This window comes from Oncorhynchus gorbuscha, linkage group LG07, assembly GCF_021184085.1.
Source record: "Oncorhynchus gorbuscha isolate QuinsamMale2020 ecotype Even-year linkage group LG07, OgorEven_v1.0, whole genome shotgun sequence".
Lineage (NCBI taxonomy): Eukaryota > Metazoa > Chordata > Actinopteri > Salmoniformes > Salmonidae > Oncorhynchus > Oncorhynchus gorbuscha.
The window spans coordinates 58,392,581-58,419,577 of NC_060179.1; the positions used below are offsets into that span (position 1 = coordinate 58,392,581).

Genomic DNA, 26,997 nt, shown 5'->3' on the forward strand with positions numbered 1-26,997 from the left:
TGTGTAGTGGTTTTGCTGGCATGCATCTAAAAAATATATGTTTTGTTTGCCCCACCAAGATGTATATGCTAACATTGCCACTGCTAACAGATATTGTAGTTTATGAGAATTTGGCACTCTACGGGGGAATTTCATGAGGCAATTATCTAGGGCTCGTCAATGTCTAATCTAAGAATACATTATGGTGTCTGAAAGAGAGGACATAGTAATTCATTTAAACTTCAAAATAAAACATGGTGCAGAAGCTATTGAATTTATTTGATGTAGAAACCCAACAAAAAACACAGTGATGTTCATTCAAGGGCGCCAGAAATTCAAAAGCAAGGTCTTGTTATGTAACTGTGCGTGTGTGTACCCTGGGGTCCTGATAAATCCAAGACATTGACCCACTATTACCTTGGGTTTAGAGATTATTATCTCTATAATGCCATTTGTCAAGGTGCAGTTAGCTTTAACCCGGAACTATGTATGCAGCTGTATTTTCAGGACGAGACACTTTGGACGGAACACATGATAGACGGTTCGTTTTTGACATATGATTTACATTTGTTTCAAGTCTTCCACTATTGTTTTAAAATGTAATCTTCCTTCATGCATGGCAAGTGCCACATTTTTCAGAATAGCTAGCTAACTTAGTTTGTCTAATAATTAACTCTAAATCGCATAAACCTAACCAGTTGAGCGAGGTAGCTAGCTAATCCTGTTGAATTAATTTTTCAACAAACGCACCCACGGTCATCTGCAGCACTGTGGCTAGCACACTCACATAGCTACTACACTGGATGGTTAACTATCTAGTAGGGGAACAATTGTACTTTTAATGAATGACTGTGCCTTTATTTAGTTACTAACGCTAGCTAGCTACCTATTTGCAATGTACCAGCTATCTGATTAATTGTGTTTTCATTATTGTGTGACAACTGGAGAGCACACGCCGCCGGAAGAGATGAAGTGATTGATAATCTCGCCCGTAATCCATTCCTGTCCTAGTGCCTTGTCTCTTCTGCATTTAACGTTATGACCAAAGATCAGTCTGGACCAAACTACAAGCTAGTCTCGCTAGCCGCCTACCAAAGAGACATTTCCTGGACGATTGATGAGTTGTGAAGATGAACACTCATAAAGCTGCGTTGTGCAAGGTCCATATTTTAAAGTTATTTCTGACTTCGGCAAGGTGCGGGAGGATCACACGATTCCATGGTAAGAAGGGGGGCAAACAATGGACACTGCTCTCCAAGTGCATGCAGTAATTCACCCTGCTTAGAGTAAAACGACACGTCTACAGGTCTGGACAGAATAGGGATTTAGTAACAGATATTTATATGTCTGACACTAGCCTATATTGACAGATAAAATTACCATTTAGTGACATAGAATGAGTTAGCTACATACATGGGTCGTCATTGCTCATTCTGGCTTGTGTCTATACAGGTGTGTGTGGACTTTCCACCTCCACACCTGCCTCCAGTACCAAGGTGTGCATAGTTGGAGGTGGCCCAGCTGGCTTCTACACTGCACAACACCTAGTCAAGGTGAGTGATGTCTCAGTGCTACCGTCCCCAAGATTTGAACCATCGGGTAGATGCTTCCCTTAGGCACAACTCTTGGATCAGAGCTTTCTTTCCCAAAATCCTGTTCCAATTTATTGCCCTTTTCCCCGAAGTGTAAACTAGGGAGTCCATTCCATGAGGGGAAGTTAACAAGTGCAGACTTCAGGAAGGATAGAGATTAGATAAAAGGGACAGCAGCCAATGTGTACTTTACACCCAGAGTTGACATAATTCCCCACCTACAGTAATCCACCAGACCCAGGTCTTTGTTGTGCTACAGCTCTGTATTGTTTACATAGCTGAGAATTTGATCCTTTGGCCAAAAAAACACATTTATAAACAAAAGTACAGTCAATAGAAATCTATACCGTGTGTGCAAATGGAGTAAGGAGGTAAAGGCAATAAATAGGCCATAGTAATCAAATCTATTTATTTATTTACTTTTTTCTCCCCAATTTCATGGTATCCAATTGTTAGTAGCTACTATCTTGTCTCATCGCTACAACTCCCGTACGGGCTCGGGAGAGACGAAGGTTGAAAGTCATGCGTCCTCCGATACACAACCCAACTGCTTCTTAACATATCCAACCCGGAAGCCAGCCGCACCAATGTGTTCGGAGGAAACACTGTGCACCTGGCAACCTTGGTTAGCGCGCACTGCGCCCGGCCCTGCAGTACAGCGCCCTTAACCACTGCGCCACCCGGGAGGCCCTTATCAAATCAAATTTATTTGTCACATACACATGGTTAGCAGATGTTAATGCGATTGTAGCGAAATGCTTGTGCTTCTAGTTCCGACAATGCAGTAATAACCAACAAGTAATCTAACCTAACAATTAAGAAACTACTACCTTACACTTGTGTGTCTAAAGGGATAAAGAGTATGTACATAAAGATATATGAATGAGTGATGGTACAGAACAGCATAGGCAAGATGCAGTAGATGGTATTGAGTACAGTATATACAAATGAGACAAGTAATGTAGGGTAAACAAAGTGGAATAGTTGAAATTGGCTAGTGATACATCTATTACATAAAGATGCAGTAGATGATATAGAGTACAGTATATACATATGAGATGAATAATGTAGGGTATGTGAACATTATATTAAGTAGCATTGTTTAAAGTGGCTAGTGATTATATTATTACATCGATTTTCATCAATTTTCATTATTAAAGTGGCTGGAGTTGAGGCAGTGTGTTTGCAGCAGCCACTCAATGTTAGTGGTGGCTGTTTAACAGTCTGGCCTTGAGATAGAAGCTGTTTTTCAGTCTCTCGGTCCCTGCTTTGATGCACCTGTACTGACCTCACCTTCTGGATGATAGCGGGGTGAACAGGCAGTGGCTCGGGTGGTTGTTGTCCTTGATGATCTTTATGTCCTTCCTGTGACATCGGGTGGTGTAGGTGTCCTAGAGGGCAGGTAGTTTGCCCCCGGTGATCCGTTGTGCAGACTTCACTACCCTCTGGAGAGCCTTACGGTTGTGGGCGGAGCAGTTGCCGTACCAGGCGGTGATACAGCCCGACAGGATGCTCTCAATTGTGCATCTGTAGAAGTTTGTGAGTGCTTTTGGTGACAAGCCAAATTTCTTAATCTCCTGAGGTTGAAGAGGCGCTGCTGCGCCTTCTTCACAACGCTGTTTGTGTGGGTGGACCAATTCAGTTTGTCCGTGATGTGTACGCCGAGGAACTTGAAACTTTACTACCCTCTCCATTACTGTCCCGTCGATAGGGGGGTGCTCCCTCTGTTGTTTCCTGAAGTCCACAATCATCTCCTTTGTTTTGTTGAGTATGCAGTTATTTTCCTGACACCACACTCCGAGGGCCCTCACCTCCTCCCTGTAGGCAGTCTCGTCGTTGTTGGTAATCAAGCCTACCAGTGTTGTGTCGTCCGCAAACTTGATGATTGAGTTGGAGGCGTGCATGGCCACGCAGTCGTGGGTGAACAGGGAGTACAGGAGAGGGCTCAGAACGCACCCTTGTGGGGCCCCAGTGTAGAGAATCAGCGAGGTGGAGATGTTACCTACCCTCACCACCTGGGGGCGGCCCGTCAGGAAGTCCAGTACCCAGTTGCACAGGGCGGGGTTGAGACCCAGGGTCTCGAGCTTGATGACGAATTTGGGGGGTACTATGGTGTTAAATGCTGAGCTGCAGTCGATGAACAGCATTCTCACATAGGTATTCCTCTTGTCCAAGGTATTCCTCTTGTCCAGATGGGTTAGGGGTTCTGAAACTAAAACAGGAAACACCCGTGCTCTGGTCTGTTCACCGCTGGTCCGACCAATCTGATTCCATGCTTCAAGATTGCTTCGATCACATGGACTGGGATATTTCCCGGATAGCATTGAACAAAAACATTGATGTATATGCTGATTCGGTGAGGGAGTTTATTAGCAAGTGCATCGGTGATGTTGTACCCACGGCGACCTTTAAAACCTTCCCCAACCAGAAACAGTGGATTGATGGCAGCATTCGCGCAAAACTGAAAGCGCAAACCACCACTTTTAATCAGGGCAAGGCGACCGGAAACATGACCTAATACAAACAATGTAGCTATTCCCTCTGCAAGGCAATCTAACAAGCTAAGTGTCAGTATAGAGACAAAGTAGAGTCGCAATTCAACGGCTCAGACACAAGAGGTATGTGGCAGGGTCTACAGTCAATCACGGACTACATAAAGAAAATCAGCCCCGTTGCGGACCCCGATTTCTTGCTCCCAGACAAACAAAACCTCTTTTTTGCTCGCTTTGAGGACATTACAGTGCCACCGACACGGCCCGCTACCAAAACATGCGGGCTCTCCTTCATCGCAGCCAATGTGAGTAAAACATTTAAACGTGTTAACCCTCGCAAGGCTGCCGGCCCAGACAGCATACATAGCCGAGTCCTCAGAGCATGCGCAGACCAGCTGGCTGGTGTGTTTACGGACATATTCAATCAATCCCTATCACAGTCTGCTGTCCCCACATGCTTCAAGAGGGCCACCATTGTTCCTGTTTCCAAGAAAGCTAAGGTAAATGAGCTAAATGACTATCGCCCCATAGAACTCACTTCTGTCATCATGAAGTGCTTTGAGAGACTAGTCAAGGACCATATAACCTCCACCCTACCTGACACCCTAGACCCACTTCAATTTGCTTACTGCCCCAATAGGTCCACAGACGACGCAATCACACTGCCCTAACCCATCTGGACAAGAGGAATACCTATGTAAGAATGCTGTTCATCGCCTACAGCTCAGCATTTAATGCCATACTACCCTCCAAATTCGTCATTAAGCTCGAGACCCTGGGTCTCGACTAGAGGTTGACCGATAATCGGCCATTCCGATTAAAACTCCCCCATACAGAAGACGCCTTCGTCCAATTACTTTTATGTGTAATGTATTGGGCTAACCTTAACCACACTGCTAACCTTATGCCTAACTTTAAATTAAGATCAAAAAGCAAATGTTTTTATGTTATGATATTGCCCATTTAAACGTTGTGGCTGTGGTAACTAGTGACAACTCTTTTTACTAGAATAAATGTAAAATATGGGTTTGAATTTGAATTCAATCACTTATTTTTTTTGTCAACTTTTTAAAAACTTTTTTAACATCAGTTATCTAAAAAATATTGCATACGTTGTAGCTTACTTAGACCCTACTTTACATCATTTTAGGTTTTTGTGTTGTGCCCACTATCAGTTGAGACACTACATGCTCTTGAATACCGGGTGGGTGTCATTTCAATCATAGAAATAGAATGGACCAATCCCGTCAGACCATTGCAATTTACCTGGTACATCATTGACATAAACATTTAATTGAAATGTTAAGTTCTAATTTACTACCCCAAAGATGGCTGCCGGCCCACCTATTGTCGAATGTCAACTTAAATGGTCATGTCTATTCTATTATCCATATTCCTATGATTTCATTAGGTTTGCTATGGTATAATTTAACCCTCAGTCCTGATACCCCATCAAAAATGGTCTTTTCATTTATCTGCCTGTCCAGCCCTTATATTTAGCATCACAATGCAGTGATTTACCATTTTCTTTTCAGGACAACCAGGGGCTACAAGTAGAACACAAACCAATTTGACATAAACAGTTGCATTCATGAGTTTTTGTGGCAAAAATCAATAATAAAAAAGAAAGTCAGCCAAAGCAAAAACCTGATTAAAATTGAATTTATGAATGCTGTAAGTACAAAAAACTACATAAATGGTTTGCTCACTGGGAAATTAATATCCAACTAGTCTGTGACAACCGTGTAGCGTTTGTGACAGCAGCTGTGAGCTTATTACAGTATTCTAGGCACTGTCACGAGATTGTCTACCTTACCTTTCAATAACTTTTGTATAAGCTTGTGAGCACCGCTCTAATCACACAGTTGGTATCTATGGCTGCAGAAGAAATAGACATATCCAATGGTATAATGCAGAAGTCTGTAGACACACATTACATTATATTTACATTTAAGTCATTTAGCAGACGCTCTTATCCAGAGCGACTTACAAATTGGTGCATTCACCTTATGACATCCAGTGGAACAGTCACTTTACAATAGTGCATCTAAATCTTAAAGGGGGGGGGTGAGAAGGATTACTTATCCTATCATATGGTATTCCTTAAAGAGGTGGGGTTTCAGGTGTCTCCGGAAGGTGGTGATTGACTCCGCTGTCCTGGCGTCGTGAGGGAGTTTGTTCCACCATTGGGGGGCCAGAGCAGCGAACAGTTTTGACTGGGCTGAGCGGGAACTGTACTTCCTCAGTGGTAGGGAGGCGAGCAGGCCAGAGGTGGATGAACGCAGTGCCCTTGTTTGGGTGTAGGGCCTGATCAGAGCCTGGAGGTACTGAGGTGCCGTTCCCCTCACAGCTCCGTAGGCAAGCACCATGGTCTTGTAGCGGATGCGAGCTTCAACTGGAAGCCAGTGGAGAGAGCGGAGGAGCGGGGTGACGTGAGAGAACTTGGGAAGGTTGAACACCAGACGGGCTGCGGCGTTCTGGATGAGTTGTAGGGGTTTAATGGCACAGGCAGGGAGCCCAGCCAACAGCGAGTTGCAGTAATCCAGACGGGAGATGACAAGTGCCTGGATTAGGACCTGCGTTGTTGTAGAGCATGAACCTACAGGAACGGGCCACCGCCTTGATGTTAGTTGAGAACGACAGGGTGTTGTCCAGGATCACGCCAAGGTTCTTAGCGCTCTGGGAGGAGGACACAATGGAGTTGTCAACCGTGATGGCGAGATCATGGAACGGGCAGTCCTTCCCCGGGAGGAAGAGCAGCTCCGTCTTGCCGAGGTTCAGCTTGACGTGGTGATCCGTCATCCACACTGATATGTCTGCCAGACATGCAGAGATGCGATTCGCCACCTGGTCATCAGAAGGGGGAAAGGAGAAGATTAATTGTGTGTCGTCTGCATAGCAATGATAGGAGAGACCATGTGAGGTTATGACAGAGCCAAGTGACTTGGTGTATAGCGAGAATAGGAGAGGGCCTAGAACAGAGCCCTGGGGGACACCAGTGGTGAGAGCGCGTGGTGAGGAGACAGATTCTCGCCACGCCACCTGGTAGGAGCGACCTGTCAGGTAGGACGCAATCCAAGCGTGGGCCACGCCGGAGATGCCCAACTCGGAGAGGGTGGAGAGGAGGATCTGATGGTTCACAGTATCGAAGGCAGCCGATAGGTCTAGAAGGATGAGAGCAGAGGAGAGAGAGTTAGCTTTAGCGGTGCGGAGCGCCTCCGTGATACAGAGAAGAGCAGTCTCAGTTGAATGACTAGTCTTGAAACCTGACTGATTTGGATCAAGAAGGTCATTCTGAGAGAGATAGCGGGAGAGCTGGCCAAGGACGGCACGTTCAAGAGTTTTGGAGAGAAAAGAAAGAAGGGATACTGGTCTGTAGTTGTTGACATCGGAGGGATCGAGTGTAGGTTTTTTCAGAAGGGGTGCAACTCTCATTCTCTTGAAGACGGAAGGGACGTAGCCAGCGGTCAGGGATGAGTTGATGAGCGAGGTGAGGTAAGGGAGAAGGTCTCCGGAAATGGTCTGGAGAAGAGAGGAGGGGATAGGGTCAAGCGGGCAGGTTGTTGGGCGGCCGGCCGTCACAAGACGCAAGATTTCATCTGGAGAGAGAGGGGAGAAAGAGGTCAGAGCACAGGGTAGGGCAGTGTGAGCAGAACCAGCGGTGTCGTTTGACTTAGCAAACGAGGATCGGATGTCGTCGACCTTCTTTTCAAAATTGTTGACAAAGTCATCTGCAGAGAGGGAGGAGGGGGGGGGGATTCAGGAGGGAGGAGAAGGTGGCAAAGAGCTTCCTAGGGTTAGAGGCAGAAGCTTGGAATTTAGAGTGGTAGAAAGTGGCTTTAGCAGCAGAGACAGAGGAGGAAAATGTAGAGAGGAGGGAGCGAAAGGATGCCAGGTCCGCAGGGAGGCGAGTTTTCCTCCATTTCCGCTCGGCTGCCCGGAGCCCTGTTCTGTGAGCTCGCAATAAGTCGTCGAGCCACGGAGCGGGAGGGGAGGACCGAGCCGGCCTGGAGGATAGGGGGCATAGAGAGTCAAAGGATGCAGAAAGGGAGGAGAGGAGGGTTGAGGAGGCAGAATCAGGAGATAGGTTGGAGAAGGTTTGAGCAGAGGGAAGAGATGATAGGATGGAAGAGGAGAGAGTAGCGGGGGAGAGAGAGCGAAGGTTGGGACGGCGCGATACCATCCGAGTAGGGGCAGTGTGGGAAGTGTTGGATGAGAGCGAGAGGGAAAAGGATACAAGGTAGTGGTCGGAGACTTGGAGGGGAGTTGCAATGAGGTTAGTGGAAGAACAGCATCTAGTAAAGATGAGGTCGAGCGTATTGATCGCTCTAGACTACACAATTATCTTTGATACAAAGACTGCTATGTAGCTAGCTATGTAGCTAGCTACGATCAAACAAATCAAACCGTTGTACTGTAATGAAATGAAATGAAAATGTGATACTACCTGTGGAGCGAAGCGGAATGCGACCGGGTTGTTGAGTTCTATTCGGTATACGTTGGCTAGCTGTTGGCTAGCTAGCAGTGTCTCCTACGTTAAGGACGACAAATAGCTGGCTAGCTAACCTCGGTAAATTAAGATAATCACTCTAAGACTACACACTCTAAACTACACAATTATCTTGGATACGAAGACGGCAAAGACAGCTATGTAGCTAGCTAACACTACACTAATCAAGTCGTTCAGTTGAGTGTAGTAGTTTCTACAGTGCTGCTAATCGGTGGACGTTTGCTAGCTGGCTAGCTGCTGGGCAGAGCAGTGAAGACTACGTTAGGACGACGAAATACGATAATTACGCAATTATCTTTGATACAAAGACGGCTATGTAGCTAGCTAAGAAGAAATTGCTAAGATTAGGCAAATCAAACCGTTGTACTATAATGAAATGCAATGAAAAAGTTATACTACCTGCGGAGCGAAATGCGGATGCGACCGCTAGAAAAATTGGGGGAAACAAATGTGTTTTCCAAGAGGTTTGAAGTCCAAAACGTGCTGGCGTTATGGTGGGACTCATTGGGTTAAAACCACAGACGAAACAGACGGAAAAAAATCTTGAGTTGAGGCGTTTTTAGATAATTGACGTTTAAGGTAAAACAAAACAAAAATACAATTTGACTAAATGTTTTTTTTCACGAAAGTATACAATGGTTTGACAGCCCTGTTTGTAAGCTTTTAAATGATAGCAATCTCAACTGTTTATCTTTTCCAGTGATGAAGACATGGATGTCTCATGGTATGGTAGGGTAAGCAATATAGGTCAACTTTGAGCACCTTCTATCTCTTGAATGTCCTGGCATTCAAGTTTTAAAAGTAGCTTTCTGACAAAAAAGTAACTTCGACAATGGGAAAATATATATATGGAAGGTTTTGTTCATATCAATGTGATGCTGTCAAAAAGTGATTGAATTCAAATGGATTTACCCATACTTGGTGATATTAAGAGATCATCTGAGAAATTGTATGTGCACAATTGCCTAATTTGCTTGAAATATATTTTTACAGGCACCTACCGAGCCTGCTCGTAAACCAGGAAATTACGTCATCAATTGCTGATTACTCTATCAATAGCTCTCATTTGTATTGTGGTACATACAGTATATAGCGACTGGCTGCTACTTGTATATTTCCCATGTGTAAAAATAGCATTATTTGTGGTCCACGGTTGTTAAATGGCATGAATACATTTCCTGCACTTGCACACAAAGCCCTTATTTTAAAATAAAAGCCTACCAAGTCTCACAGTACCGACAGTGTTGCTCTAGCAATACTGTCGGGTCAAATATAGCCCTGCATACGTCAATAGAGTCAAACTAAAGTAGTACGCAGGCCTGGGCAATGCCAATCCTCAGGGGCCTGATTGGTGTCACACTTTTGACCCAGCCAACACATTTGACTCCAATAATCAACTAATCATGATCTTCAGTTAAAAATGCAATTAGTTTAAATCAGGTGTGTTTGCTGGGGATGGGGAAAAAGTGTGACACCTATCAGGCCCCTGAGGACTGAAGTTGCCCAGGCCTGAGTCAGTGTCAACATATGTTTGGTTCATACTGGCATGTTTTTAAGTGTAAGCAAGGCTTTTTTGTGTGTGTGTGTGTGTGTGTCTGTAAAAGACTCGGACAGATGTTCAGGTGGACATCTACGAGCGTCTACCCGTCCCCTTCGGCCTGGTCAGATTTGGGGTGGCCCCCGACCATCCAGAGGTCAAGGTCAGTATTGATTGATTAAATGATAGCCAGACAGAAGCAGACAAAATGTATACAATTTATTGAATCATGGCATCTCTCCTTCTCTCTCCTCCCTCTTCTCCTCTCTTTTTTTCTTGTTGTCTCGTCAGAACGTCATCAACACCTTCACCCAAACGGCCCAGCATGCCAGGTGTAGTTTCCATGGCAATGTGAGAGTGGGGAAGGACGTCACTGTGGAGGAGCTTCAAGAAGCCTACCACGCTGTGGTGCTGGTGAGACTACACCCCAAAGAGATCTACACCCCTAAATCACTGTGTGTGTGTTGGTTTTGTGTCTTTTAAGTGTGAGTATTTATGCGTGTGTGTGTTTATCCGTAGAGCTATGGAGCGGAGGGGAACAGGACAATGGGTGTACCAGGGGAAGACTTGGCTGGGGTGTACTCTGCCAAAGACTTTGTCGGCTGGTACAATGGGCTGCCTAGAAACAGTGAGGTAATGTTGTCCTAACTATTTACAGAGGTGTTAGGAGAAAGTACTGAGCTTTTAAATCACAGGCTTCGACACACATTTCAGTGATACCTTTTCCACATTTTTCCACATTCCACATCCTTATTCTAAAATGTGTTAAATATTTTTTTCCCCCATGTCAATCTACACACAACAACCCATAATGACAAAGCAAAAACAGGTTTAGACATTTTTGCTAATTTATAAAAAATGTAAATATCACATTTACATAAGTATTCAGACCCTTTACTCAGTAACTTATTGAAGCACCTTTGGCAGTGATTACAGCATAGATTCTTCTTGGGTAGAAGCTACAAGCTTGGCCGCCTGCATTTGTGGAGTTTCTCCCAATCTTCTTTGCAGATACTCTCAAGCTTTGTCAGGTTGGATGGGGAGCTTTGTTGCACAGCTATTTTCAGGTCCCTCCAGAGATGTTAGATCGGGTTCGGGCTCTGGCTGTGCCACTCAAGGACATTGAGACTTGTCCCGAAGCCATTCCTGCATTGTATTGGCTGTGTGCTTAGGGTCGTTGTCCTGTTGGAAGGTGAACCCGAGTGCTGAGGTCATGAAGGGGGTGCTGTGGAGCAGGTTTTCATCAAGTAGCTCTCTGTACTTTCCTCCATTTCATCTTTCCCTCGATCCTGACTAGTCTCCCTGCCGCTGACAAATGTACTTACAGCATGATGCTGCCACCACCATGATTCACCGTAGGGATGGTGCCAGGTTTCCTCCGGACGTAATGCTTGGAATTCAGGCCAAAGAGTTCAATCTTGGTTTCATCAGACCAGAAAATCTTGTTTCTCATGGTCTGAGAGGCTTTAGGTGCCTTTTGGCAAACTCCAAGTGGGCTGTCATGTGCATTTTACGGAGAAGTGGCTTCCGTCTGGCCACTCTACCATAAAGGCCTGATTGGTGGCGTGCTGTAGAGATGGTTGTGGAACCTTCTGGAAGGTTCTCCCATCTCCACAGAGGAACTCTGTCAGTGACCATCGGGTTCTTGGTCACCTCCCTAACCAAGGCCCTTCTCCCCGATTGCTCAGTTTGGCCAGGGGGCAGCTCTAGGAAGAGTCTCTGTGTTTTCAATCGTTTTCCATTTAAGAATGATGGAGGCCTCTGTTCTTGGGTACTTTCAATGCTGCAGAATTGTTTTGGGTACCCTTCCCCAGATCTGTGTCTCGCCACAATCCTGTCTCGGAGGTCTACGGACAATTCCTTTGACCTCATGGCTTAGTTTTTGCTCTGACATGCACTGTGAACTGTGGAACCTTATATAGACATCTGTGTGCCTTTCCAAATCATGTCCAATTAATTGAATTTACCATAGGTGTACTCCAAGTTGTAGAAACATCTCAAGGATGATCAATGGAAACAGGATGCACCTGAGCTCAATTTCGAGTCTCATAGCAAAGGGTTTGAATAGTTATGTAAATAAGGTATTTCTGTTTCTAAAAACCTGTTTTTGCTTTGTCATTATGGGGTACTGTGTGTGGATTGCTGAGAATTTTTATTTAGTCAATTTAAAAGTAAGGCTGAAACGTAACAAAATGTGGAAAAGGTCAAGGGGTCTGAATACTTTCTGAATGCGCTGTACATAAATCTGTTTATCTTGGCCCCTCTCCATTTCTCTTTCCTACTAGCTTAGGCCGGATCTGAGCTGTGAGACGGCTGTCATTCTGGGGCAGGGTAACGTGGCACTGGATGTTGCGAGGATACTGCTATCTCCTGTAGATATTCTGAAGGTAAGATATGCTTGTCTAGACGACTCATCCCAAATTTAATTCCGCTGCTCTATCGCTCCAAACATTGTCTAAAACTGCCATCCTAGAAGTTTTTTGTGTTGACCTCAAAATGAGGGCCCTTGTACAAAACGAATTAAACAGCAAATGGGTCATCTCTAACAAATCTAACGAATCACAATATCAAAGTTGATAACATCATCATGTAGGCCAGCTCTGGGCCAACCCATTGGTTTCTGGGACCAATCGGAACGCTCAGAATGTGTTTGCATTCTAGAGAACATAATGGAGGAAAGCAAACCCGGACTCATTGTGGAGAAGAAACGCTAGTTTGGACAGAGCGATGTGGATGGTTAGTCAGGCTAGAGATATGCTGCCACGCATCTACCCAAATACATTCTATATCTGATCTCTCTCTGTCAAAGCCTGAATCCTACCATTGTGTATAAAATGTTAAAAGCACACAGAAAGAGAACAATCCATATCTGCATATCTCTGGATTAGAGGTCGACCGATTGTGATTTTTCAACGCCGATGCCGATAATTGGAGGACCAAAAAAAGCCGATACCGGTTAATCGGCCAATTTTTCATTATTACAATATATATATTTGTAATAATGACAATTGCAACAATACTGAATGAACACTTTTATTTTAACTTAATATAATACATCAAATCAATCAAATCAAATTGTATTTGTCACATACACATGGTTAGCAGATGTTAGTGCGAGTGTAGCGAAATGCTTGTGCTTCTAGTTCCGACAATGCAGTAATAACCAACAAGTAATCTAGCTAACAATTCCAAAACTACTACCTTATAGACACAAGTGTAAGGGGATAAAAAATATGTACATAAGATATATGAATGAGTGATGGTACAGAGCGGCATGGGCAAGATACAGTAGATGGTATTGAGTGCAGTATATACATATGAGATGAATATGTAAACAAAGTGGCATAGTTAAAGTGGCTAGTGATACATGTATTACATAAAGATGCAGTAGATGATATAGAGTACAGTATATACATATACATATGAGATGAATAATGTGGGGTATGTAAACATTATATTAGGTAGCATTGTTTAAAGTGGCTAGTGATATATTTCATCAACATCTATTTAGTCTCAAATAAATAATCAAACATGTTCAATTTGGTTTAAATAATGCAAAAACACACTGTTGGAGAAGAAAGTAAAAGTGCAATATGTGCCATGTAAAAAAGCTAACGTTTAAGTTCCTTGCTCAGAACATGAGAATATATGAAAGCTGGTTCCTTTTAACATGAGTCTTCAATATTCCCAGGTAAGAAGTTTTAGGTTGTAGTTATTATAGGAATTATAGGACTATTTCTCTCTATACCATTTCATATACCTTTGACTATTGGATGTTCTTATGGGCACTATAGTATTGCCAGCCTAATCTCGGGAGTTGATAGGCTTGAAGTCATAAACAGCTCAATGCTTGGAGCACCGCGAAGAGCTGCTGGCAAACGCATGAAAGTACTGTTTGAATTCATGCTTATGAGCCCGCTGCTGCCTACCACCGCTCAGTCAGACTGCTCTATCAAATCATAGACTTAATTATAATAACACACAGAAATACGAGCTTTAGGTCATTAATATGGTCATATCCGGAAACTATCATTTCGAAAACAAGACTTTTATTCTTTCAGTGAAATACGGAACCGTTACGTATTTTATCTAACGAGTGGCATCCCTAAGTCTAAATATTGCTGTTACATTGCACAACATTCAATGTATGTCATAATTATGTACAATTCTGGCAAATGAATTATGGTCTTTGTTAGGAAGAAATGGTCTTCAAGCCGTTCACAACGAGCCAGGCGGCCCAAACTGCTGCATATACCCTGACTCAGCTTTCACAGAACGCAAGAGAAGTGACACAATTTCCCTAGTTAAAATAAATTAATGTTAGCAGGAAATATTAACTAAATATGCAGGTTTAAAAGTATATACTTGTGTATTGATTTTAAAGAAAGGCATTGATGTTTATGGTTAGGTACACATTGGTGCAATGACAGTGCTTTTTTTGCGCTTGTTAAATCATCACCTGTTTGGCGAAATAGGCTGTGATTTGATGAGAAACTAACAGGCACCGCATCGATTATATGCAACACAGGACATGCTAGATAAAATAGTAACATCATCAACCATATGTAGTTAACTAGTGATTATGTCAAGATTGAGTTTTTTATAAGATAAGTTTAATGCTAACTAGCAACTTACCTTGGCTCCTTGCTGCACTCGCATAACAGGTAGTCAGCCTGCCCCGCAGAGTGTAATGTAATCGGCCATAATCAGTGTCCAAAAATGCAGATTACCGATTGTTATGAAAACTTGAAATCGGCCATAATTAATCGGCCATTCTGATTAATCGGTCAACCTCTACTCTGGATATATAATTATTGCTAAGTGTCAGGCGTCTCCATGTAACCCCTTCTCTGTCTCATTCCCGTGTAGAAGACTGATATCACCCAGCATGCACTAGATGCCCTGGCAGAGAGCAGTGTCCGCAGGGTGCTCATTGTGGGGCGCAGAGGACCCCTACAGGTGGCCTGCACTATTAAGGTAAGGCTCTGACCCCTAACACTTAACCCCTGACCACTACAGGTGGGCTGCAGAACACAGGGAGCACACAGGTTGATGTCTCACATTTCATGATTCACATTTGATGATTAACATTGTATGTATTTTTATTGTCCAAACACTAAATTATGAAGTCATATTTATGAGGATTTAAAGTTCCAAGTGCAATTATTTTGTTCTGTAAATCAGGGACTATTTATTACTGCATAGTATTTGTGTTGGTTTTGCATAGTGTGATTCTAGATTGTGGGACAGTTTCCATTCACAACATACAATTGACTGTGACAGTTTGCCATGTGAGTATATGTGCCGAAGGGATAGCCTTTTATCTGCCTAAACATCCCCACATCTTTATAAATGAACTTTCCCTCAGATCAGGTCAGGGGTAATGTGTTGAATCCACCGTGCTTCCAACTTGGCAATCCCCTATCATTGTAACAAATATTTTGGAAGTTATAGAAATGCATTTATTAATGTCTTCATTTTGTTTTTTTCCCACATTTATTCGATGAAAGAAAAATGTATGCATACTGTTAAAATGATATGTGAGCTAAAAATGTAAAAACATGAAACACCTGTCTAACTTTTTCGACTTATAATTTGTTCTACTTCTTTGACGAACACTTAAGACAACTAGATTACAAAGCGTTAAGAGTTGCGTTCATAACCATCACCTGTGCTTGTATGTGGTTAAATCAACATTATTTTTGCAAACACTCGTGGGTGTTTATTTGTTGTGTCTAGGAGCTGAGAGAGATGGTGAACCTGCCTGGCACCAGACCAGAGATGGAGGCGTCTGAGTTTGAGGGCATAGCAGAAACTCTTAAATGTGAGACACGGCTGTTTAGTTCCTCCGCTCTGCTATCACAGTCTTGCGAGGGCGTTTCAGAAGTCTGAATTATTTACTCGATTGTTAGTCACATATTCACAGTATTTTCTTAACCATATTGAGTATAGGACTATGGATTTTCATTTTACATTTACATTATGAGTCATTTAGCAGACTTACAGGAGAGCAACATACAGAGCAACTTACAGGAGCAATTAGGGTTAAGTGCCTTGCACATCGCAGATTATTCACCGACCCAGCAACCTTACGGGCTAAGTGGATGACATAATGGAGATTATCTATTGGAACGGTGCTTCTTCAGACAGCCTGAGGGATTCTTTTTGCACGGAAAAAGAAATTGAAACAAGTTTGACGTGTAGGAGCTAGTTTGGCAACATATGGTGTCTCGGAAAAGTACCTGAAGGTTTCAACCAAGGGTTAGTGTAGATTCCTATGTGTGTGGGCTGTCTTATTTGGGTTTATGCCTGAACTGTAGGTATGTGTTGATACTTGCCCACTAGCTTTTGTTCAACTTTTTTATTTTTGTCAGTATAATTTGACTGTAATTGTGTGTTTGTGTGTGTGTCCTCTCAGCGCTGGCCAGGCCCAGGAAGCGTCTGACCGAGCTGCTGCTGAAGGCTGCAATAGAGACTCCAGGGGAGGAGGAGTTGGAGAGACGGAACAGGGCAGAGCGGGCCTGGGGATTCCGCTTCCTCCGGAAGCCCCTGGAGGTCCTCCCCTCCACTGACCTCATCAGGGCCGCAGGGATACGATTGGCTGTCAATCGGCTGGAGGTGAGCCGGGTGCTTTAGGAATAGATATACTGTGGGATCATCTCTTGAGCTTACCCTCTGTCGTAATTGATTGTCCCTACCTTCCCAGATAAACCCAATAAAACCTTTTTCATTAAACACAAGACAAGGCCATATTGTCTGAAGCGCCTAGCGCCTAGGCTAAGCTGGCCACGACCTCTCTCTGTCTCTCCCCAGGACGACGGTGAGGGGGTGAGGGCAGTGGCCACCGGTGAGGTGGAAGATGTGGAGTGCGGTCTAGTCATCAGCAGCATCGGCTACAAGAGCCTTCTCATCGACCCCGCCGTCCCCTTCGACGCCCGAAAAGCCATCATCCCCAACACTATGGGCCGCGTGCAACAGACTGCAGGTGTGTATGGGTGCGTTCGTCTGCCTGCCTTAAACACAAGCTAATTGGAAAGATGGGCCCCATTTCCCCCAAAAGGTGTATAAATGTAAGTATTTTTATTTGTTTTTAATTCAGATATGGCTAACATGAAATGAGAGTGGTGACCCAGAGAGAGAGGGAGATACAGAATAGCAGTGGGGTCGGGATTCTTACCCACGCTAGGGTGGTGGATATATGCCGCAGGCGGTGGGGTTTCGATGATCGACCTCAGACCACTATTGAGGTCTGAGAAGAACGTCTATCCCTTTTGGATTGAACTGTCCCCTTTAACGTGTGTGTGTGTGTGTGTGTGTGTGTGTGTGTGTGTGTGTGTGTGTGTGTGTGTGTGTGTGTGTGTGTGTGTGTGTGTGTGTGTGTGTGTGTGTGTGTGTGTGTGTGTGTGTGTGTGTCGGCAGGTCTGTACTGCAGTGGCTGGGTGAAGAGGGGTCCCACGGGGGTGATAGCCACCACCATGAACGACAGCTTTGACACAGCCAGGACTCTGCTACAGGACATTGGTAAAGGAACACTGGATGTATCCACCGTCAAGCCTGGCTCACAGGGGGTCTCCGCCCTCCTGGAGAAAAGAGGTACTGCAACTCTTTAACACTGTGTTGATTATTAAAATGATTCAATTCACTTCAAATAACAACATTTTTCCCGTGAGGAAACTTCTTGTGTGCAATAGTACGTACAGTAAATGCAATACAGCAGTGTACCGGGGTTACGCCTGCAGTGCTGTATGTGTGTTTTAACTTCTTGCATGTACTATTTACATCAGGGATAGGCAACTTTGATGGGAGTGGGGGCCACAAAAAAATCTGAATTCATCATGAGGGACCACAGATCCTCTCGGGTCGGCGTACCCACATGTGCATTTCTGTTTTACAGCTAATTACCTGCAATTATACACGTAGATAATGTGAGCAAGACCTCTAAACAGGTCAACGTTCACAAGGCCGCGGGGCCAGACGGATTACCAAGATGTGTACTCCAAGCATACGCGGACCAACTGGCAAGTGTCTTCACTGACATGTTCAAACTCTCCCTACATACATGTTTCAAGCAGACCACCATAGTCCCTGTGAAGAAAGCGAAGGTAACCTGCCTAAATGATTACCGTTGGTAGCCATGAAGTGCTTTGAAAGGCTGGTCATGGCTCACATCAACAACAACATCCCAGATACCCTAGACACACTCCAATTAGCGTAATGCCCCAACAGATCCACAGATGAAGCTCAATCACATGCCACTCTGCCCTTTCCCACCTGGACAAAAGGAACACCTATGTGAGAATGCTGTTCATTAACCTCTTGAAACTAGAGGGCACTATTTTCATTTTTGGAAAAATAACGTTCCCAAAGTAAACAGGCAGAAAATGCATATAATTGACAGCTTAGGATAGAAAACATTAAAGTTACCAAAACTGTAAAAATATTGTCTGTGAGTATAACAAAACTGATTATGCAGGCGAAAGCCTGAGTAAAATCCAATCAGGAAGTGACTCTTATTTAGAAACCTCTGCGTTCCTATGTGTCCCTATTGAGCAGTGAAAGGGATATCAACCAGATTTCTTTTCTATGGCTTCCCTAATGTGTCTAGTGTCACAAGACGTAGTTTCAGGCTTTTATTTTGAAAAATGAGCGTTAGCGACAACATTGCGTCAGTGGTCAGTTGGTGGCTCAGTCTCGCTCCTACTAAGAAGCCAACTGACCCGGTTGATATATTATCGAATAGATATTTGAAAAACACATTGAGGATTGATTATAAAAAAACGTTTGCCATGTTTCTGTCGATATTATGGATCTAATCTGGAATATTTTTCGGTGTTGTCGTGTCCGCAATTTCCGGTCGATTTCTCAACCAAACGTGAAGAACAAACGGAGCTATTTCGCCTACAAAAATCATCTTTATGGGAAAAAAGGAACATTTGCTATCTAACTGGGAGTCTCGTGGGTGAAAACATCCGAAGCTCAAAGGTAAACGATTTCAGTTGATTGCTTTTCTGATTTTCGTGACCAAGCTGCCGAATGCTAGCTAGGCATAATGTTATGCTAGGCTATCGATAAACTTACACAAATGCTTGTCTTGCTTTGGCTGTAAAGCATAATTTCAAAATCTGAGATGACAGGGTGATTACCAAAAGGCTAAGCTATGTTTCAATATATTTCACAAATATGAATATTTTCAAGTAATATTTTGTCCGTTGTGTTATGCTAATTAGTGTCAGTTGATGACAATTCTCCCGGATCCGGGAGCGGTAGTTCCAAGAGGTTTTAACTATACCTCACCATTCAGCACAATAGTGCCCACAAAGCTAAGGACCCTGGGACTAAACACCTCCCTATGCAACTGGATCCTAAACTTCCTGACAGGTTATTCCCAGGTGGTAAGGGTAGGCAACCACACATCTGCCACTGTGATCCTCAACACTGGGGCCCCTCAGGGGTGCGTGCTCAGTCCCCTTCTGTACTCTCTGTTCACCCACGACTGCGTGGCCAAGCACGACTCCAACACCATTATTAAGTTTGCTGACAACAATGGTGCTAGGCCTGATCACCGACAATGATGAGACCGCCTATACGGAGGAGGTCAGAGACCTGGCAGTGTGGTGCCAGGAAAACACCCCTCAACGTGAGTAAGACGAAGGAGATGATCATGGACTACAGGAAAAGGAGGACTGAACACGCCCCCATTCACATCGACGCAGGTGTAGTGGAGCGGGTCGAGAGTTTCAAGTTCCTTGGTGTCCACATCACCAACAAACTATCATGGTCCATACACGTCAAGAAATTCATGAACAGGGCACGACAATGCCTTTTCCCCCTCAGGAGACTGAAAAAATTTGGCATGGGTCCCCAGATCCTCAAAGTTCCACAGCTGCACCATCGAGAGCATCCTGACCATTTGCATCACCACCTGGTATGGCAACTGCTCTGCAGTTGGGGGTAGTGCGTACGGCCCAGTACATCACTGGGGCCAAGCTTCCTGCCATCCAGGAAAAGTTGAAGTTTGAAGTTTACATTCCCCTTAGCTAAATACATTTAAACTCAGTTTTTCACAATTCCTGACATTTAATCATAGTAAAAATTCCCTGTCTCAGGTTAGTTAGGATGACCACTTTATTTTAAGAATGTGAAATGTCAGAATAATAGTAGAGAGAATGATTTCTTTCAGCTTTTATTTCTTTCATCACATTCCCAGTGGGTCAGAAGTTTACATACACTCAATTAGTATTTGGTAGCATTGCCTTTAAATTGTTCAACTTTGGTCAAATGTTTTGGGTAGCCTTCTTCAAGCTTCCCATGATAAGTTGGGTGAATTTTTGGCACATTCCTCCTGACAGAGCTGGTGTAACTGAGTCAGGTTTGTAGGCCTCCTTGCTCGAACACGCTTTTTCAGTTCTGCCCTCAAATTTGCTATATGATTGAGGTCAGGGCTTTGTGATAGCCACTCCAATACCTTGACTTTGTTGTCCTTAAGCCATCTTGCCACAACTTTGGAAGTATGCTTGGGATCATTGTCCATTTGGAAGACCCATTTGCGACCAAGCTTTAAATTCCTGACTGATGTCTTGAGATGTTGCTTCAATATATCCACATAATTTTCCTCCCTCTAGATGTCATCTATTTTGTGAAGTGCACCAGTCCCTCCTGCAGCAAAGCACCCCCACAACATGATGCTGCCACCCCCGTGCTTCACGGTTGGGATGCTGTTCTTCGGTTTGCAAGCCTCCCCCTTTTTCCTTCAAACATAACGATGGTCATTATGGCCAAACAGTTCTATTTTTGTTTCATCAGAGCAGAGGACATTTCTCCAAGAAGTACACTCTTTGTCCCCATGTGCAGTTGCGACCCGTAATCTGGCTTTTTTATGGCGGTTTTGGAGCAGTGGCTTCCTTGTCCGAGCAGCCTTTCAGGTTATGTGGATATAGATATTTTTGTACCTGTTTCCTTCAGCATCTTTTCAAGGTCCTTTGCTGCTGTTCTGGGATTGATTTGCACTTTTCACACCAAAGTACGTTCATCTCTAGGAGACAGAATGCGTCTCCTTCCTTGAGCGGTATGACGGCTGCGTTTCTTTTCTGATGTCTTGGCTGATTTCTTTTGATTTTCCCATGATGTCAAGCAAAGAGGCACTGAGTTTGAAGGTAGGCCTTGAAATACACAGGGTACACCTCCAATTGACTCGAATGATGTCAACTAGCCTATCAGAAGCTTCTAAAGCCATGACATCCTTCTAAAGCCATGGTCCTTCTGTAGCTCAGTTGGTAGAGCATGGCGCTTGTAACGCCAGGGTAGTGGGTTCGATCCCCGGGACCACCCATACGTAGAATGTATGCACACATGACTGTAAGTCGCTTTGGATAAAAGCGTCTGCTAAATGGCATATATTATTATTATTATTACATCCTTTTCTGGAATTCTCTAAGCTGTTTTAAAGGCACAGTCAACTTAGTGTATGTAAAGTTCTGACTCACTGGAATTGTGATACAGTGAATTATAAATTAAATAATCTGTCTGCAAACAATTTTTGGAAAAAATGATTTATGCCATGCACAAAGTAGATGTCCTAACAGACTTGCCAAAACTATAGTTTGTTTACAAGACATTTGTGGTTGAAAAACGAGTTTTAATGGCTCCACCCTAAGTGTATGTTAACTTCCGACTTCAACTGTATAAACTTGGCAGTGTCAGAGGAAGGACTCCAGCCACCGTAGACAGACTGTTCTCTCTTTTACCGCACGGCAAGCGGTACCGGAGCGCCAAGTCCAGGTCCAAAATGCTTCTTAACAGCTTCTACCTCCAAGCCATAGGACTCCTGAATAATTAAACAAATGGGCACTCAGACTATTTGCATTGTCCCCCACCACAACACACACAGTCACTTTAGCCCTACTTACATGTACAAATTACCATGACTAACCTGTACCTCCACTCATTTACTCGATACTGGTACCCCCTGTATATGGCTTTATTATTGTTATTTTTTTGTGTAAAAAAAAAAAAAAGAAATCATAATTAACTTTTTTATTTAGTTAGTTTCTTAACTCTATTTTCTAAACTGCATTGTTGGTTAAGGGCTTGTAAGTAAGCATTTAAGGTAATGTCTACCTACACCTGTTGTACACCTGTTGTATTTGGCATATGTGACCAATACAATTTGATTTGATTTTACCATAGGGTGGAGAGAAATGTTTGCGGTTTTTAATGATATCTGGGTGAGACTGAATAACAAAATCCATGGAGCCCCCCCAGACCGTAATTCGACCATGATAACAAGTTTAAATAGCTGGCCGCTAAACTAACTTAGCAATCTAAAACGCTTAGCTGACATTGGTTAATTGAGTGACTATCAAATTGTATTGGTCACATGCGTTGAATACAACAGGTGTCGACCTTTTGGTGAAATGCTTACTTACGAGACCCTAACCGACAGTGCAGTTTAAAAACATACGGATGAGAATAAGAGATCAAAGTAACAAGTAATTAAAGACTGACAAAAGAGAAACAGGCAATTTTCGAAATTGCAACTATTCTATCTTACAAGAATATATTTATTTGTATGTAAAAAAAAAAGTTTTAAAAAAAAGTTTGATCTGAGGGCTTTCAAAAGTGTCTGCGGGCCGGGCCGCCAGTTGCCCATCCCTGATTTACATGATAACAAAACATGACAGCTGGAAATCCCCTAAGGCAAATGGTAATCTTGCTGACTCCATACAGACCGCTCTCTGTCACTAAGATGCCATAAACGGAGCCTGACTAAAGGGATAATAATAACAATGTATCTCCACTGTAATGTAAACTCAGCAACAACAAAAAAGAAACATTCCTTTTTCAGGACCCTGTCTTTCAAAGATAATTTGTAAAATTCCAAATAACTTCACAGATCTTCATTGTAAAGGGTTTAAACACTGTTTCCCATGCTTGTTCAATGAACCATAAACAATGAACATGTACCTGTGGAACAGTCGTTTCTTTTTTTGCTGAGTTTAGATATGTTGAGGACTAAGTATCAGCTTCCACAAGTGTTAGCGTCCACCTTGATATTTTACAAAAACGACCTACCTCCCTGTGCATGACTGTAGGTGTGAAGCCAGTTTCGTTCTCTGACTGGGAGAAGATCGACAGTGAGGAGACGAGGAGGGGAGAGATCAAGGGAAAGCCCAGGGAAAAGATGCTGGACGTGGGAGAGATGCTGCAGGTAGCCCGGGCATAGGGACAAGGGACCACACACACAGGTCATACGGATCGGAGGACTCGACAACCAAGAAGTGAATAAGAACCACTGACCACACACAACTCTGGTCCAACCCCACTTTTTATGCCACCTACAGGCCACGAACTTGTCTGTCTATGGTACACGCATACGATCAATTTAGTCCCTGACCATCATGCAATGCCAGTCATACAATACCCAAGTTCCAAGTTGACTTGCCCATATGTAATAAATACACTTTACATCTTACTCACCAGAGCTCTCATTGAAACAATGGTGGTGTTTCACTGCAGTACTAGTGATTTTAATGGTTGTGGCTTGGCGCTAATAAAAATAGTCAGGGCCTGGTTTCCCGATAGCGATGGAATTTAGGCATACAAGTCTTTTAATGATGCATCCATATTTCTGAAGATGTAGTATGTGTTCCTCAATACCCCACGGAGAGAACGTTCGCTAAGTGCGTTGTTGAGGCATGTGGCGATACAGATGGGATCGAGACAAAAAAAAGGCAGTGCTGCTCTTGGATCAGCGTTCTCCGTTCAAATAACACCTTAAACATTATAATTATTCCACAATACTGTCGATGGATCAGCTCATGGAGAGATTATCGCCTATGGCTGCAAATCTTAAAACACTGGATTTGGCACGTCATTGTGCACATTAGGCTACACATCATGAAATATATTGAGTAAAAAGAATAGACAGTAGGCTAATAGCAAACTAAAACTAAATTTAATGAACATTGAAGTTCCGTATATAGGCCTATGTAGCTGTAGGTCGACTATTTCTCTTTTAATGCACTCGTCTGGGTTTTCATTTGAAGCATATTTTTATCCGTTGCTTATTTGTAAGAATTTTAAAGACATTGGAAACATTTATTTATAGACAACTTCGTTGTGAAGTTATCGACCGACACAGAGAGACAAATATCTTGATTCTATGTTTAGCGGTGATCTTCTGTGTATAAAGTGACGCGGTAGGGAAAAACGCATCTAATTACGCACTTAGCTGTTCTACGAGTGGTCTGAGGGAGAAGGTAAATAACAAGCGTTTTCAAGGGCAACTTTAGTAACGATGGATTTGGGAAACAACTCTGAGATTTAACGATGCCCCGTGAAGGTTCTAACAATGAATTTAGCTTTAAGATGCCTTATGAAAACTGGGACCTAGTCTCTGTTGCATTTCCATGAAGACTTACCCCCCACATCAGTGTGTCACTACTGTTTTATGTTAATGTAACTGTAGTGTAATTGTGTTTTCATTAAGAGTGTGACACTAAAAACTTGGATAGACCTGAATCAACAACCTCTGCATCATCAAAGCCAGTTAAAGGTGTTAAAGTTCAGTTGGCCATAAACACTGGGTGTATAAAACATTAGGAACACATTCCTAATATTGAGTTGCACCCCCTTTTTGCCCTTGGATCAACCTCAAGTCGTCGGGGCATGGACTACAACGGGGATGCAGGCCCATGTTGACTCCAATGCTTCCCACAGTTGTCAAGTTGGCTCGATGTCCTTTCGGTGGTGGACCATTCTTGATACACAAGGGAAACTTTTGAGTGTGAAAAACCCAGAAGTGTTGTAGTCACCTTGTATGAAAGTTTTTTTTTAATACATATGTTTTACCGTTTTGAAATGAATGCACTTTATGTACAGTGCCTAAAGAAAGTATTTAAACCCCTTTAATTTTTCCACATTTTGTTGTATTACAAGGTGGGATTAAAATATTTTTGTCAAAGATTTACACAAAATGCTTGAATGTCAAAGTGGAAGAAAAATGTTAACATTTGTAAAAATACAGTACCAGTCAAGTTTGGACATTTCTTTATTTGTACTATTTTCTACATTGTAAAATAGTGGAGACATCTAAACTATGAAATAACACATGGAATCATGTAGTAACCAAAAAAAAGTGTTCTTTTGATTTATTTTATATTTGAGATTCTTCAAAGTCGCTACTCTTTGCCTTGATGACAGCTTTACACACACTCGGCATTCTCTCAACCAGCTTCACCTGGAAGGCTTTTCCAACATATACTGAGCACTTGTTGGCTGCTTTTCCTTCACTCTGCGGTCCAACTCATCCCAAACCCTCTCATTTAGGTTGGGGTTGGGTGATTGTGGATGTTCAAATCAAGGCCGGTCTGGCTAGTCCAGACAGGACCAAAAAAATACATTGGCGTCGGTCTGTGCTTACTAGGGTGTTAAAATTCAATTTTATGAATGCCCATCCATGTGTTAGGCCCACATTTGTAAAACAGACTGTTGCATTGGCTTTATTAGTCCTGATTCCTGTGACTAATCTATGTGGCTCTGAATATCAGCTACCCAACTTTATCAGGAGTTATCCTGATCCTATTTGGAATGTGTTTACACAGCGGGAAATGCATGCATTTAACACAAAATCCGGGGAGTGGCCAGCTGAGTACAAGTCTATCATCTTCATATAAATGGATGAGTGTCCTACTGCCTGACCTATGTTGTTGCTGTAAATTTAGAAGAGTGTGGGGCCTAGGATCGAGCCTTGGGGTACCCCCTTGGTGACAGACAGTGGCTGAGACAGCAGATGTTCTGACTTTATACATTGCACTCTTGGGGTGGCAGGTAGCCTAGTGGTTAGAGCATTGGAAAAGTAACCGAAAGGTTGCAAGATCAACTCCCCAAGCTGACAAGGTAAAAATGTTGTTCTGCTCCTGAACAAGGCAGTTAACCTGCTGTTCCTAGGCCATCATTGAAATTAAGAATTTGTTCTTAACCGACTTGCCTAGTTAAATTAAAGATAAAATAAATCAACTCTGAGGTAGTTAGCAAACCAGGCCAAATATCCCTCAGAGACACCAATTCTCCTTAGCTAACCCACAAGAATGGAATGGTCTACCATATCAAAAGCTTTGACCAAGTCAATAAAATAGCAGCAGGTAGCCTAGAGGTTAGAGCATTGTGCCAGTATCCGAAAGGTTGCTGGATCGAATCCCTCCGAGCTGACAAGGTAAAAATCTGTCGTTCTGCCCCTGAACAAGGCAATTAACCCACTGTTCCCCGGTAGGCCGTCATGTTCTTAACTGACTTGCCTAGTTAAATAAAATGTTTAAAAAAGCCAGTCTGTTGATTGTTGACAAGTTTTTCCAACACTTTTGATAAACAGAGCAAGATGTATATTCAAATCAATGTATTAGTCACAACTAACTTTAGCCTTCTGGATAGCACTTATTTCTCAATTTCCTGAATGAGAGCCAGTCAAGCTGAGTATGCATGTATTAGTCACATGCACCGAATACAACACCTTACAGTGAAATGCTTAGTTACGAGCCCCTAACCAACAATGCAGTTTAATACTTTTATTTCTATACATTTTAAAAGAAAATTAACAAGTAATTAAAGCGCAGCAGTAAAATAACAATAGCGAGACTATATACAGGGGAGTACCGGTACAGAGTCAATATGCAGGGGCACCAGTTAGTCAAGGTAATATGTAGGTGGTTATTAAAGTGACTATGCATAGATAAGTAGCAGCGGTGTATATTGGCCTATAACGGTTAGGATCAGTTTGATCTCCCCTTTAAATAAAGGACACACCGTGACTGCCATCTAAGCAATGGGAACCTTCCCAGAGAGGAGAGAGAGGCTCGGCAATGATAGGAGCTGCAATCTTAAAGAAGAAAG

The 26,997-nt window shown here is 43.1% G+C and overlaps 1 protein-coding gene across 2 annotated transcripts; it reads left to right on the forward strand.

The window, feature by feature from the left end:
- The first annotated feature begins 415 nt into the window (after positions 1–415).
- On the forward strand, positions 416–25,150 carry fdxr (ferredoxin reductase). Of its 2 annotated transcripts, none has more exons than XM_046356915.1 (13): positions 416–520; positions 991–1,200; positions 1,432–1,532; positions 10,178–10,273; positions 10,402–10,524; positions 10,630–10,743; positions 12,396–12,497; positions 14,980–15,087; positions 15,850–15,934; positions 16,529–16,728; positions 16,924–17,095; positions 17,530–17,703; positions 23,202–25,150. In XM_046356915.1, the coding sequence occupies exons 2-13, from the start codon at positions 1,110–1,112 to the stop codon at positions 23,330–23,332; spliced, it is 1,497 nt and encodes a 498-aa protein (XP_046212871.1). In that variant the 5' UTR covers positions 416–520; positions 991–1,109; the 3' UTR covers positions 23,333–25,150. The 2 variants fall into 2 exon arrangements, with proteins under 2 accessions (XP_046212871.1, XP_046212872.1); XM_046356916.1 differs by having other exon boundaries at positions 465–520; positions 1,028–1,200.
- Positions 25,151–26,997: the final 1,847 nt, after the last annotated feature.